The sequence below is a fragment of the Carex rostrata genome, chromosome 1, assembly GCF_964058835.1.
Source record: "Carex rostrata chromosome 1, lpCarRost1.2, whole genome shotgun sequence".
Classification (NCBI taxonomy): Eukaryota; Viridiplantae; Streptophyta; class Magnoliopsida; order Poales; family Cyperaceae; genus Carex; species Carex rostrata.
Window position 1 is genome coordinate 15,484,390 of NC_135918.1, and position 16,156 is coordinate 15,500,545.

A 16,156-nucleotide genomic window follows, 5' to 3' on the forward strand; every position below is an offset into this window, starting at 1 on the left:
TGGAGCACTCCAGTAGTGTCTCTCTATATGACAAGATAATAGGACATTTACAACCCAAATACAACATTCCAATTTATGGTGTTTGGAGCACTCTAGTAGTATCTCAATATGGCAAGATAATAGCGCATTTACAACCCGAATACAACGCTCCAATTGATGGTGTTTGGAGTACTCTAGTAGTGTCCCTATATGGCAAGATAATAAGGCATTTACAACCCTAATACAACCCTCCAGTTGATGGTGTTTGGAGCAGTCTAGTAGTATCCCTATATGGCAAGATAATAAGGTATTTACAACCGTAATACAACACTCCAATTGATGGTGTTTGGAGCACACTAGTAGTGTCCCTATATAGCCAGATAATATGTCATCTACTACCCTAATACAACACTCCAATTAATGGTGTTTGGAGCAGTCCAGTAGTGTGTCACTATATGGCAAGATAATGGGGCATTTACAATCCAAATACAACACTCCAATTGAATGTGTTTGGAGCACTCCAGTAGTGTGTTATATGGCAAGATAGGGCATTTACAACCCTAATACAACGCTCCAATTGATGTTATTTGGAGTAGTCTGTCCATATGGTAAGATAATAGGGCATTTACAACCCTAATACTAAACTCCAATTAATGGTTTTTGGAGCACTATAGTAGTGTCTCTATATGGCAAGATAGTTGGGCATTTACAACCTTAATACAACACTCTCATTGATGGTGTTTGGAGCACTTTAATAGGGTCTCTATATGGCAAGATAGTATGGCATTTACAACATTAATACAACACTCTTATTGATGGTGTTTGGAGCACTCTAGTAGTGTCTCAATATGGAAATATAATAGGGTATTTACAACCTTAATACAACACTCCAATTGAAGGTGAGCACTCTAGTAGTGTCTCTATTTGGCAAGATAATAGGGCATTTACAACATTAATACAACACTCTAATTGAAGGTGTTTGGAGCACTCTAGTAGTGTATATGGCAAGATAATAAGACATTTACAACTCTAATACAATACTCCAATTGAAGGTGTCTGCGGCACGCTACTTGTGTTACCGGATAACATCGTAAAAGGGTATTTGCATATCTAATACAACAATCTAATTAAAGGTCTTTCCAGCACTCTTCTTATGTAACTACATTGAGAGAGAATAGGTAGTTGCTACCCTAATACAACATTCTAGTTGAAGGTATTTGCTTGATTCAAATAGTGTCATTAGATGACAATATAAGAGAGTAATTACAACCCAAATACAACACTCTAACTGAATGTGTTTGTTCTGGTTGTGTAGTTAGATGGAAACAAAAGAGGTTAGTTAGAACACTCTAATTGAAGGTCTTTGCAGCACACAAGTAGTGTAATCAGATGACAAGATAATTAAGATGGTACTTGCAACCCTAATACAACACTCAAACTGAAGGTCTTCGTAGCACTTTGGTTGTTAGATTGCAAGATAAGAGGGTGATTGCAACCCTAATATAACACTCTAATTGAAGGTCTTTGCAGCTCATAACTAATGTCACCGGATGGCAAGAGAAGATGATAGTGACAACCATAATAAAATACTCTAGTTGAAGGTCTTTGAAATACTCAACTACTATCACAAGATGGCAAGATAAGAGGGTATTTGTCGGACTCAAGTAGTGTTGCTAGATAGCAAGATAAGATGGTAGTTACATCTCTAATACGACAATCTAATTAATCTAATTGAAGGTCTTTGTAGCACTTTAGTTGTGTAGTACTGTAGTTAGATGACAAGAGAAGATGGTAGTAACAACCCTAATAAAACACTCTAATTGAAGGTCTGTAAACACTCAACTATTGTCACAAGATAGCAAGATAAGAGAGTAGTTGCAACCCTAATACAACACTCTAATTGATGGTCTTTGCAGCACTCATGTAGTATCCAGTGTTGTAAATAACGGTATGAGGTCATTGGTCGGATGGGGTACCGCCAAGCGATTAATCGGTATGTGGTTGATTAATCGGAATTATGCGGACAATTTAACATTTTTATTAAATTTATGTATATATATATCATAATTTATTAAAAACAATTTATTTAACTCATTAAACTTATAAAATAAACTTAATTTAACTTAATTTCATTATTATAACATGACACCACACTTTTTTTTTAACGCATAAGCATTTTACATGTGTCAGTAACACATTTATTTAACGAAAAAATAAATTCAAGAGTTAAACTTTTTTCATATACTAATAACATATTTTGTAAAAGAGATGAAACATTCAAACTTAAAATCACTAAATTTAGTTTATAATAACAACTAAGTTTCATAAATTAATATGTCGTACTAATTAAAAAAATTACATCGGTAAATAGTAAGAAAAATATATGATAAATAAATAGAAGAAAAATTAACCAATTTTAAAGTAAGAAGAAAAAATATATATAAAAAATATTGAATGTATGTCCAAGCACAAACAAAACTGCAATACATGATTTATAAAACTTATTATGTGAACACTATTACATAAAAAAAGTCAATGTGAAAAAAAATTTTATTGAAAAAATTTGAAATAAACGGGAATAATCGGGAATAAACGGGAATAAATGACTGATTAAACGAGAAAACGGCCGATTAATCGGAAAAATCCGCAAAAAGTCCTACGTTAAGTGTATTCGTAACGGTTTGGCCGCCGTTAACAATTAAACGGTCGATTAATCAGCCATTTAAACTGTTTTTTACAACACTAGTAGTATCACCAAATGTTAATATAAGAGAGTACTTGCTACCATAATACAACACTTTGATTGAAGATCTCTGCGGCACGCTACATGTGTGCACCTGATGGCATCATAAAAGGGTTGTTGCATCGCTAATACAACAATCTAATTTATTGTCTTTGCATCACTCTAATTGTGTAATTAGATGGTAAGCCTAAACGAGAATCTGAAGAAGGGATCCATTAATCAAGCCTAAAAATTGAAAACTAGAATATAATAGTATTTCTTCCCATCAAAACCAAACGAAGTTCCAATGCCTATCCAACCCAAGCTGCTTCCGTAAATAAAGTGAGTGTTATTAGTAAACGTGTTCATTATTTTATCTAAACAGTTATATTTGTTTTTCTAAATATTTTGTTACTTTTCTAACCTCCTCTTATATAACCAATGTTGTAAGTAACAGTATACGCCAAACAATTAATAGGATATAATCATAAATAATTCGTCAATTAGTCAAAAAATTCCATAACAATTTGATCGCCACCAACAATTAATCACTGATTAATAAGCCTAAACAACCTTTTTTTAAAACACTGCATCTAACTAATTACTGTAGCGATGCTTTGCTTCTACCATCTAAATCAGGACTTGTATCAAGCACACCAAGAAAAATTGGGTTAAGATTTTAACAGAGCACTTTTTAAGTCGTGCACCACTTAAGCAGTTACAAAACAGCACTACATATGCCTAGTACACTGCATGAATAAAAAGCTGCTCTGTCAAAATGTTTACCTGAGAAAATTGTAACATCATCACAGATATATATACACATCTGGAAATAAACAAGGTGGGTCCTTGCTGGTTCCACAAAATGGTACACAGCAGAAAACTTATCCTACATTTTTTGCCAAAATCGATCATTCAAACCCCGAAACTACATACCATAAAGATGAAATCACTGTAGATGGAAATAAGTTGCGGTATCTTCTTTTACAAAAACAAGTGTAATCTCTCATCTATCTCTAACAAAACACAAGATTTTTTTCCCACATGATGAGCTTCATTATAGTGTAGCTCAGGCACAGCCATTTCACAGAAACTTGTGGGGCACCGAGTCAAAGTCATCTAACTCATATCTCGTGCGCTCTCTCCCAATCTGTACCATTAGTATACAAAATTAAACTCTGTCATATGTAACCATTCATTCAAGTACAATATCCGTAAATCATGTATAAATAAAGATTAAGCTTTACCTTATTCAGATAGGCAGGATCACAAGACATTTGCTCATTTATTGCACTCAATTTCTTTGACAATGCCATTAATCTAGAATAGAAAAATTAACAGAAATATCATTTCACGTATGCATCAATTAAAGAAGGGATAATTTCATATATACCACTCAAAACTATGAAATTACATATTTCCCCCCTTCAAATTCTATAATTACGTATTTACAATCCGAAATTCCAATAACTGAAACGCCTTTTATTTTAAATAAATTTATTTTAGCATCTGTTGAGCATCTCAAGAGAGAGAGAGAGAGAGAGAGAGGAGTTCGCTTGGTAGCCTCTACCAAGTATTTTTCAAAAAGAGAGAGAGAGATGAGTTACCTTGTAATGGAAAAATCAATATGGTTAACCATTTCACAAGTTTTGTACTCCTCTGGATCTTCATGGAAAATGACCATTCCGTCCCTTTGGTTTATTGTTGCATGTATCTCCCCGTCTTGTATCTAAATAACAAAAAGTTTGTATTTACATAAACAACAATGAAATCGATGAAAATAAATGATCAAATAAACACGCAAACCGACCATATGAAGCACATGTAATTCAGCCTCCTTTGGACCGTTGAGTTGTACCGAATTGGAGATGTCTTGGAGAGACAAGGTCAAATAAGTCTGAGTAAGCCTCTGGATATTTCGCTTGTACAAAGATGATAAGACTTGCTTCGCCAATCCCAAATTATTGTCCTTAAAAATAACAAAAATAACAATTATAACTCAATTCAAAACAAAATACTACAAGCGTTAGTGCTGGCTTGGTTAACTTATGGCATGTATGAATCCAAGGTGATGAGTATATTGGTAATCCTTGAGTAGATTAATTAAAATTAGTGAGGCTACGGTATGCATAGCACACATCAGTTCGTACTATGGATCCATATCTCCATTTTGAAAGTTCAAACAGACGATCCCAACCTCTTAATATGTTCCCCATATGAAAAGTACTTGGATGCTAGGTTTATATTTTTTAGAAATTTTTTTACTATTATTTTAGGTAGGTAGAAAATCACTAGTACGGACTATTTAGACTATTTAGAAAATCACTAGGTTTATATCTACAAAAGTTATTAAAAATGTAAAAATTTGGCATCCAAGTACATTTTCAAATGGAGATCATGTTGAATGGTTCGGATCAACTATTTACTCCGAAAATGGAGATATGGATCCGTAGTACGGACTGATATGCGCTATGCATAGAAACATAGCATTACTCTAATTTCATATGTAAACTGGACATGGTGATGATATTGTTAAATGTCGAAACAAAATACAAAGTAAACACAAACAATCATTACTCACAGCTTGGAACCGTTCTATGTTTTGTTGTATACAGGCCTCAATTTCAGAGTGTGTTCCAGTGCCATAAACTGCAATCAGATCATGATACACCTGAAAAACAAATAGATGTAACAAAAAAAGGTCATCACAGAATTCTAACCACAGGAGATTTTAAGAAACTGCACATGAGATAGAAAGAAAGTTTTGGTTACTGTCAGCTATGTGGTATCTAAAATTTTCCAGGTTGGATAATATAAATAACAAATCTATTTATAACCTATTACTTGGTGTATACAAATATTTTCTAGATTATGCTTAAATTAATAACCTATTACTTGGTGTATGCTAATCTTATAATTTTGAGAATCAATTAAATTTACCTGGGCATAATTCTTCAAGTTCCTTTGGGCTGTAGCAGATGTGTATTTTGGGAAAGATGGAACCTGTTCAAATTATTCAAAAGAAATAAATAATATTACAATTAAAGCAAAAAAATGAGCTTCTAAAAAAAAAAACCGATGAATCCAATGTTCTCTTGGAGTTCAAATGCCAATAATGGTTCAATGTTGAGCCTCAGATTAATTTAATCTAGGCTCAATTGCAAGAATATATTTGATTTATCAAATTAGAGACATACCTGACCAGAGTGGATAAGAGACACTAGGATATATTTCTTGTATGCTTCAATTGCTATTGCATTAAGATTTGCCATTGGTGAAGTGACCACCTGAATTTTTCAATAGAGTTAACTCACAGAACTGTTAGTGGTACAACAATTATTCCAAATAATGAATTGGTATCAACTACACATTATGACATCATACCAGTGTCAAACCAAATAATGCTTCTCTTTTTCTTTTCTTAGTGACTTGTTCATCAGTTTATCTCATAAAGGTACCATCTTACACAGTTTTTATCTGAGTTGTGCAATGCATTAGCAACCACTTGTTAGTAGACAAATAGCATAAGTAGATCATACTAACATTTTGTAGGCATTCTAAAGCTTTTCCAAACCTCTTGAGTCCAATATATATCATTCCTCTGTAGATACAAGCAAATATAAGGGTTAGTATATGTTACGAGATTTGCATAATTACATATTTAGGAAGTACAACAAAAGCACCTTCTATGCCCTCTTCTAGTTCCCCATAAACATATTATTATTTACCCAATTGCTTCTCATTAAAACTGTGTTTTTTTTTTGGGTAATGAAATATCATTACTCTTATTTGGCATGCATATAAATGAAATACAGAGATTTTTAGGAAAAGGTTTTGTACCCATAGTAGAAAAAGAGAAAGAGATCCCTTGGATTCTCTGCCTCGAAAATATCACTCTCTAATACACTCAAGCCAGCCTTGTAGCACTTGGCCAAGAGACAGAGTTGCAGGAAGTCAGAATGGAGAGTTGTCAGATGCTCTGGCAAAACCTGGAGCTTGTGCACAGCAGATCTCAATGGAGCAATTCCCTGGATTGGTGTTTGCTGTCGCATCACCTGATCCTTGAAACACCGACACACCGCTATAACTGTTGTAACAAAAGGAAGAGAGCATTTCTTAGATGATTAATCCAAAGATTTTTTATTTTTTTATTTTTTGCAAAGAAGGCCAATACTAACCAAAGAACTTTAACAGGATATCAGCAATTATGCCAATAGCTTAAATAACCCCTTTTACCTAAAATTTGTTATTAACCACTAATATGTACGTGCTGAAAAGAAAATAGGTTTTTCTATTAAATTTGTTAACCACAGTAATGCTGAAATTTTACTAAGTACATATCAACATGACATCAGTAAAACACAAAAATGCCAACAAAGAAATAATGATTTATCAAGCCTTCAAAACACCCCTAAAATAGTATAAATTCTTTCCCGTGACTTGATTGATTCCTTGAAACCAAAACAGTATAAAGGTAAGTTGAATTAGACTCAGAAAGAGGAAAAGAAGAAAATATACACTTGTCTGATGCCAAACGAATCTGATGGGCAGAGCATACTTTTAGGAACTCAGCAATAGATGGAAGGAAATCACCAACTTGTTCTCTTGTTATTGATGAACACAGATAAGCATCCCTACAATTAGATGAGACAGATTCAAGAAAACAAGAAAAGAAAAATAACAAATCTATTATTGCATATACTTGCGAAATAGGATAATTACCAGCATTAGTGTACTAACATAACTAATACAGCATATAAATACAACAGCATAAAACTCTAACCTGGAAAGTCACAAGTATTATAAGAAAATTATTCTAAATTTGAAGACTTCTGTAGGTACATGTAGATAATAAAATATCTTCATAGAAATACGATTTAATGAATAATCTATTATATCTGTTATACTGGCAATTTGTACTTTGGTGAATTACTGGGCTGGAGATCTGAAAGAGCAAATCAAAGCACATATCACTAGATGGATGCCAGAAGGCCTTGATATGATCCCTCTTCAAAGCCTATCACCTGTTAGAACATTGATAGAGGGGGCTATTACCTAATATCTAGTTCTCTATTTCTAGCAGGGAGATTGACGATCTAGGGTTTACATCAGAGAAGAAACCTCTTCAATAAGACAATAACAAGAGCGATTGAGACATAGATTACTTACAAGAGATAGAGGAAGCCGAGAGAGTGCTTGGAGGGGTCGAGCTGAGATAGGAGCGGCGGCAGGTTGGTCGATTGCAACCGGAGCGCCTCATCCGACTGTTTAAGGAGAGACTGGAGCTGCGATAACTCTTCGGGCTTCGTAAAGGCCTGTATGTGCGCCACTAGGGTTTCGAGCGACTCCATTGCTGCCATGATTTTGCGGTTTTGCTTGAGAGGGGTTTTGGCGAGAAGAGGAGAGGAGAGGAGAGGAGATGAAAGCGAAAAGCGAGAGAGACAAATTGCTGGATACTTGCAATAAGGATGGAACGGTGAAGAGAACTGGGCTTTATTGGGCTGGATTACACTTGACTAATAATAGAGCACTTTCCGAAATAGCATATCTTTTGACAGTATGTAGGCCCAAATTGAGGATAGGAATATCCTGAATTTTTGCAAGTGTTGGATAATTTTATTTTTATTTTTAAACACATACACATCCACAGATACAATTAAATGCTTTTCTTTACGTATGATTTTTGACAGAAGTATGATTTACAAATGGGCCTTATTGGGCAGTATCTAGGGGTGAAAACGAATCCGAATTATCCGCTTCGAATTCGATCCGTATCTGCTTGAAATCCGAATTCGGATAAACGGATTCGGATCCGGATATATTCTAAATATACAGAACAGTTCCGAATTCGGATTCGGATACGGATACGGTACATCAATTGTAAACGGATCGGATATCCGCTGCTATCCGGATAGATAACGAAGCTATATCTTTCTTTGGATGACCCACGTGACTGCATTAATGACTCTCCTTTTTCCTTGTACCTGACAACTTTTGTAGAGAAGTACATAGATAGTGGGCTGGGAGATTCTCTGTAACAATGAAACACTTAAGAGTGGATGTAATTTATGTATGTTATTTATTCAATTCATAACTTATTTTCAAATGCATTCTTTGCTTCTTTCTTTTTCTTATTTTTGCATTAGTAAAAAGATATATTTTAATTATAATCTTTGTATTATTTTATATAAGTAGATTATTTGAGTGGATTATTTATATGACTCAACTATTCGGCAATTACTCGTTTCGTATCCGTATTCGTATAATATCTGCTCCGTATCCGTATCCGTTTAAGGTGAATTTGATTTTGAATTTTAACATCTGTTTACTATCCGTATCCGTATTCATATCCGTTCATTGAAAGACGGATACAAATTTGGTATCAGTATTATTTGCTTTGAATCCGCTCCGTTTTCATCTCTAGAAGTATCACACGGATATAATAATAGAGCACTTTCTGAAAGATCATATCTATTGAAAGAATGTAGGCCCAAATTAGGGTAGTAATATCCTGATTTTTTAAGTGTTGGATAATTTGATTTTTAATTTTAAACACATACATCCACAGATACAATTAAATGCTTGCATTTACGTATGATTTGAGAAATAAGTATGAATTATAAATAGGAACTAAATGTTTATCTATTATTGTTTTTGAGAGTTTTGAGGAGAAATATTAAAATAAATTTCTTGTGTATTTTTTTTAATAACTGTTTACAATCTCTAAGTGCCCTATTTATTATACAATCCTTAACGGCTAATTTATTGTACCATTGGTTTTATTTCTATTTTTTGTAACCCTATTGGTACCAACTCTGTACCTACTTAATTTTCCTTTAATTACAAAAACAACTATTCTATGCTTGATCTAATCTAGACCCTTTGATCTATGATGAAAGACTGTGATCAATCCTCATCTTCATTAATTTTAACATCTATTGATGCATTTTTTGAAACGCTCATAAAATGCAGAATGCATGGCTAGTCAATTCGAAGGAAGAACATACACATAATGAAAAATTCAAAAGAAAATCCGGAACAGGTTTCTAAGCCTCTAGTTAGAGAAGTATACATGTACATATTCTTAGTCTTCACATGCATGATGCATGTTTCACGTCGAACTTTAACACAAGCTACCACCACAACAGTTGATTTTCTGAGAGCTGTTTGCAGGGGCGGAACTAGGATTTTCACCAGAGGGGCAAAAAAATATCGAATCGGGTTTAAATAACTTATCGGATTTAAATCCATTAATTGAGTACTCGATAAAAAAAAATAATGTTTTGACTTATATTTTCCAATAACCTGACTTATAATTTCTAATCCTATAACTTAAATTAATATTACCAATCATAATTCAAGAAATTTATTTTGATTTTAACACTAAATTTAACCCGAATTACAAATCAAATATCCAGAGGGGGGCAAAAAAATTTCCAAGGAGGAGCAAAGTCGATCGGTACCAATAAATCACCACTAAAACTCGAAATCCAGGGGGGCGGCTGCCCCCCTGTGCTACAGTAGATCCGCCCCTGACTGCTCGCTAGGTGCACCATGCAAAGAGCTGCAACCATAGTGACAAAAGAAAAATTCGGGTTCGGTTCGACGAGTTAAAAATTCGTGATTCAGGTATAATTCAGGAAAGATTCAGTTTTACAAGGAAGCAAAAAAAAAAGACCCAAAAAAATGTATAAGTACTTGCTTTAATTTTTTTAATTTTCAATTTTTTAATAAAATTCGGTGGAAAAAAGAAGTTTGAGTAATACCATAAAGTAGTTGCCACATGAAATCAAAGGTAAGTATAAGTACTTATACGATATCCTGAATAAAAAAATTGGTTTAAACTTTAAAGTGGTTGTCAATTGCTACATGGTGGGTCCACATGTCTTTCAAAATTCAAAAAATTTGCCTCAGCCTCACCCAATGACCCACGTGGTGCCTCAGCGTCAGTCTCAAAACTCAAAAGCACGGATTACAGAGCAACAAATTTTTGAATAAAATGTAATAATTCGTAAAAAAAGTTTTATTCGTCTTTTTTCATGAATAAATCGGTAAAAATTCGGCCAACTGTTTTATTCGCTATTCAGTTCGGTAATATCTAAAAAATGTTTTATTCGTGAATAAAACATGAACCTTGTTACTATGGCTGCAACAGACATCTCCATCAAAGTATGTTGGGCATTGTCACTGGATATAGTATTGGAGCACAAAGACACAAGCAGCGGCGGAGCCACCATGTAATAGGGGTAGGCAATGGAATTTTAAGATTGAATATGAAATAATATAAATATGTTGGCATGCCTACTCATGGAAATTAGATTGCCTGTCCCTGTCCTTTGACAACTAATTACTGCAATCCAATCGAATGAATTACATTGCAAATTGCGACTGATAATTGACTAAAATTGTTGAGTGTTAATATTTTTCTTGATTTCTGTTTACATATGATTTAGAATTTGGTGAGATTGATTAAAATGATTCAAGTATATATATAAGTTAATTTTGTCCACTGACCCGGTAATCCGTAACATTTTGTCCGCTCCTGACTCAAATCTTAACTATGCCACTTAACACTGGCACATTTAATCATACATGGGCAGATAATATAGACTCTCTGGGTCTAGCAAAGTAATAAAAAATCCAACATTTTTATTTTTACTCCATTAAAAAATTATTTTAATAATAATAACCAAAGTTTAATAAAAAATTTAAAAATACCCCACCCGTGAAATTTTTCCACAGGCTGGAATTGGAATTCAATTTTTTTTTTTTTTTTTATAAAACAGAAATTTGTTTTTATTTTTTATTTTTTGTATTGAAATATTAGAAATGTTGGATATATTTCTTTGAAAATAGATGGAATACAATATAATTTGATTTATTAGAAAGACTGTAACAAATAACCCGGATCAATATTTTTCAGGCCGAATTTTTCGCGGCTGTAAGAAAAATTAATATATTTCTTTATGAGTTATTGGAAAAAAATAAAAATGGTTAGATTCTGAGTTATTGATCCCGGTTCAAAAGTCACTTCTATGTAATCTAGAAAATATTGTGATCCTTCTAGGACATTTAATTTATGAAAAGTTGTATCTATTTTTGAAAAAAAACAAAAACTTTAAGTTATTTAATAATTATTATTCAAAAAGAATTCTCAAAATAGAGACAACTTTTTATAAATTAAATGTCCTAGAAGGATCACAATATTTTCTAGATTACATAGAAGTGACTTTTGAACCGGGATCAATAACTCAGAATCTAACCATTTTTATTTTTTTTCAATAACACATAAAGAAATATATTAATTTTTCTTACAGCTGCGAAAAATCCGGTCTGAAAAATATTGATCCGGATTATTTGTTACAGTCTTTCTAATAAATCAAATTATATTGTATTCCATCTATTTTCAAATAAATATATCCAACATTTCTAATATTTCAATACAAAAAATAAAAAATAAAAACAAATTTCTGTTTTATAAAAAAAAAATTGAATTCCAATTCCAGCCCGTGGAAAAATTCCACGGGTGGGGTATTTTTAAAATTTTTATTAAACTTTGGTTATTATTATTAAAATAATTTTTTAATGGGGTAAAAATAAAAATGTCGGATAAAAAATTAACCGTACTAATAACTCCAAGTAAAATTCAATACAATTCTCAAGTATATTACAAGTTCTAAAACAGTATATATATTTTTTAAATTAGCGAGATTGGTAGATATTTCTAATTTTTTTAAGATAAATCCGGAGAGAATCCAAGGATTTCACTATAAATAACAATAGTGTTTAGTAACCATCTGGTACACTATTACAGAACATATATAGATGAAGATGGCACGAAATGTACTACAAGAAAAGCTATTTCTAGAAGAGATTGTAAAATAATAATGGTAATGTCACATAACATAGAAGATAGATATTACAAGTTTACAACAATATTATATGCACGATGAATATTTCTCACCGCACGTACATAGAATAAGTGAATATTATTAAAGTATAAAAACTTTTAAATACAAAATATGCAATAAAGCATCAAGCTCTAAATCTGAATATTCTAACTGCCAACAACAAACTTATTTTCAAACATAGCACTGATAGCAGCTACTACAGAAAGTTATGAGGCAGTTGGCTATTCACTTCTGGATACTATTGACCACCTCTTGCATTGTTGGACGGAATGATGGGTTGTTATTCAAGCACTGATAACCAATCTGAATCATTTTGAGAATTTCATTGATAACTTGTTTTGTTGGTGGTTCAATGCGTTTGTCAAGGATATCTTGAAGTATGATTTCCTCTTCGTCGGAAGTCAATATATTTATCATATCTCCTGGGTGTTTTCCAATAAACAGCTCCAACACGATTACTCCAAAGCTATATACGTCACATTTTTCAGTCATCCTCATGGTATAGGCTAGTTCTGCATAATGAGAAAAGAAACGTCAAATTGCAATTATATATTTACACTTTTTTGGATACAAGTATGGTGATCAAAACTACAAATACAATAATATGGTGGTGAAATGTACATAACCTGGTGCTATGTAACCATAGGTTCCAGCAAGCATGCTCCAATTAGAAGACTCTGGCTTGAGAAATTTAGCCGTAACAAAATCCGAGATACTTGCTGTAAAATCAGAATCGAGCAAGATGTTTCTGGAAGTTACATCCCGATGTACTATTGGTGGATAACAATCATGATGCAAATATGAGAGAGCACATGCAACATCTCTCAATATACCCATTCTTCTTACCCAATTCAGTTCTACTGCTTCCCCACTATTGAGAATATTATGTAAATCCCTCTTCTCGTAATATTTGTACACAATAAATTTATTTTGTGGGGAGGAACAATAACCAAATAATTTAGCAATATTGCGGTGTCGAATCTGGGTTGTAGTGCTAATTTCTTTGTGGAATGCTTCAATATCTAATGAGGTTTCACCGCCTGCTAACTGTATTTTCTTTACAGCTACTGTGAAGTTATCTGGTGCTAAAATCGCTTTGTAAACTCTTGCATGGCCTCCACTACCAATGCAGTACTTCTCATCAAAATTCTCTGTGGCCCTTATGATCTCCTCATATGCATCCCTTCCATCAAAATTCCAGACGGAAAAAATTTCTCCTCTACTAGAATTGCCAATGTGCTCCGGTTTTGCTTTTCTCTTTTTTGAGTAAAGTAGGTAAAGTAGCCAGAGTATGAAAGAGGCTAGTAATGCAGTACAAGAAGTTAGAGTTACAATCAACTTAACCATTCGTTGTTTGGTTGAGCCATTCTTATCTTTAACAAATCCATCACACGAGGGAAAACCTTGAATAATTCCACAAAGATTTGTGTTGTGTATAAACCATAGTTCCGGGGCTTTATGAAAAAACTTCCTATCAGGAACAGGACCCTCTAGTTTATTGTACGACAAATCCAAGGTTGACAAGCTTAACAAGTCACCCAATGAAGGAGGAATCTGACCGGTTAGATTGTTGTGAGATAGATTTAGATTTTGTAGCATGATTAAGTGCTCTAGCTCTATTGGTATTTCCCCGTTCAAATAATTTGAGCTTAAATCTAGCAGGTACAATAAATATACCAAGTTTCCAAAATGAGATGGAATTTTTCCAGTCAACCTATTCTTGTTGAGATTTAATAATTCAAGATTATTGCAATTGCCTAGTTCTTCTGGCACACTTGTCAAACTATTTGACGATATATCAAGATTTGTTAAAGCATGTAACATTCCCAACTCTTTTGGTACATTTCCTATGAAATTGTTATGACTTAAATTTAGTTCGATTAATCTTTTTAATCTACCAAGTTCTGCGGGAATTACTCCTGATAGATAATTTGATGACAGATCAATAGCATCCATATTACTTAGGTTTCCTAGAGTGGTAGGGATTTTTCCATTGAAAAGGTTCTCAGATAGATCTAAATCTGTCACATGTGTAATCTTGCCAATTTCTGGAGGAATCGATCCGGAGAGATAATTATCATCAAGATACAAAGTAACCAGATTAGTTAAGTTTTCCAAATTAGTTGGTATTTCTCCACTAAGTGCATTTCCTGATAGTTCTAAATCGGTTAATTTCCTGAGTTTACCAATTTCATGAGGGATCGGTCCCGAGAGATTATTATTCCAAAGATACAGAGTGACAAGATTAGTTAAGTTTTCTAAGTTACTAGGTAATGCTCCACTCAAAAAGTTTTGTGCTAGTTGGAAATATGTCAAATGTGTAAGTTTGCCAATTTCAGAAGGGATTACCCCAGAGAGATTATTATTATGAACAAAAAAGGTGTTCATATTACTTAGGTTTCCTATAGCTCTAGGAATTTCTCCATTCAAAAAGTTATCATGTAGTTCGAGATCTGACAAACATGCAAGTTTGCCAATTTCAAGAGGGATTGATCCGGAGAGCTTATTATCCCAAAGGTACAGATCGACAAGATTGGTTAAGTTTTCTAAATTAGTTGGTATTTCTCCACTCAAAAAGTTTTTTGATAAATCCAAACGTATCAAATGTGTAAGTTCACCAATTTCAGGAGGAATCGGTCCGGAGAGATTATTGCCCCAAAGATACAAACATTCTATGCTTGTCAAGTTTCTAATGCTAGACGGGATCAAACCGCCAAGAGCATTATCATTGAGACCAAGATATGTGAGTTTTGAGAAGAGACATATTGATACAGGAATTACTCCACTAAGATTATTATGACCGAGATTAAAAATCCTAACGGATGGAAGAGCAGAGAAATTAAGAGCATCTAATTTTCCAACTAGACCCTTATGGGAAAGAGAAATTCTAGTAATGACTTGCCTTCTTTTGTTAGTGTCGCGGCAAGTAATACCAGTCCAATTGCACGGGTGGACATGCGAATTCCAAGATGAAAGGGGTTGTTGCGTCTCAAGAGTGGATTTCCAATGGAGGAGAGCTTGTGCTTGAGATGTGAGAGAAGATTGAACCACAGAGATTAGAAAGAGAAATGTGATAAGGAACAAGAAAACGCTCCTCATTGCTGCTAAAATGCAAAAGCCTCAACTTGAACAAAAATGCATCAGAGCTGGCCCTCTTATAATCTCAGTTCTGTGGTTCAAAAGGGTCACAAAAGGCACCTTAGTGCCTTAGTGGTATAGTGGAAGACTTTGGATGTCAAAAAAGGTTGAAAATTGTGTCCAACCATTTGAAAGTTTTTTGAAAGTTTTCAAAAAAGGCTGCCATTTTTGGATTAACGTAACAGTGAGGGCAGCTGGTACCTTCGTGGAAGACTTTCGGTCGTCTTTGTACTGTGGAAAGCAACACATTTGTTGCTATCCATCGGATGTTTTGTTATCAAATATTCATGACCTATATGACTCGTCAAGTCCCCTTCAGATCAAAAAGGATCATATATATATATATGAGGAGGGTTCAAATGCCTCCATGTTTTTGTGCCTCCATCATGCCTCCATCTCTCTCCAT

At 33.6% G+C, this 16,156-nt stretch overlaps 2 protein-coding genes across 2 annotated transcripts; both read right to left on the reverse strand.

The window, feature by feature from the left end:
• Nucleotides 1-3,618: 3,618 nt before the first annotated feature.
• On the reverse strand, nt 3,619-8,179 carry COP13 (Proteasome component (PCI) domain protein). Its single transcript, XM_078309861.1, has 11 exons — nt 7,871-8,179; nt 7,220-7,335; nt 6,542-6,788; nt 6,245-6,302; nt 5,899-5,988; nt 5,642-5,704; nt 5,283-5,372; nt 4,512-4,670; nt 4,309-4,430; nt 3,949-4,021; nt 3,619-3,851 (listed from the first exon to the last, which is right to left on the reverse strand). The coding sequence occupies exons 1-11, from the start codon at nt 8,059-8,061 to the stop codon at nt 3,786-3,788; spliced, it is 1,275 nt and encodes a 424-aa protein (XP_078165987.1). The 5' UTR covers nt 8,062-8,179; the 3' UTR covers nt 3,619-3,785.
• Nucleotides 8,180-12,574: 4,395 nt separating this feature from the next.
• Nucleotides 12,575-15,733, reverse strand: LOC144560633 (uncharacterized). Its single transcript, XM_078309872.1, has 2 exons — nt 13,239-15,733; nt 12,575-13,124 (listed from the first exon to the last, which is right to left on the reverse strand). Exons 1-2 carry the CDS (start codon nt 15,709-15,711, stop codon nt 12,838-12,840), a joined length of 2,760 nt encoding a protein of 919 aa, XP_078165998.1. The 5' UTR covers nt 15,712-15,733; the 3' UTR covers nt 12,575-12,837.
• Nucleotides 15,734-16,156: the final 423 nt, after the last annotated feature.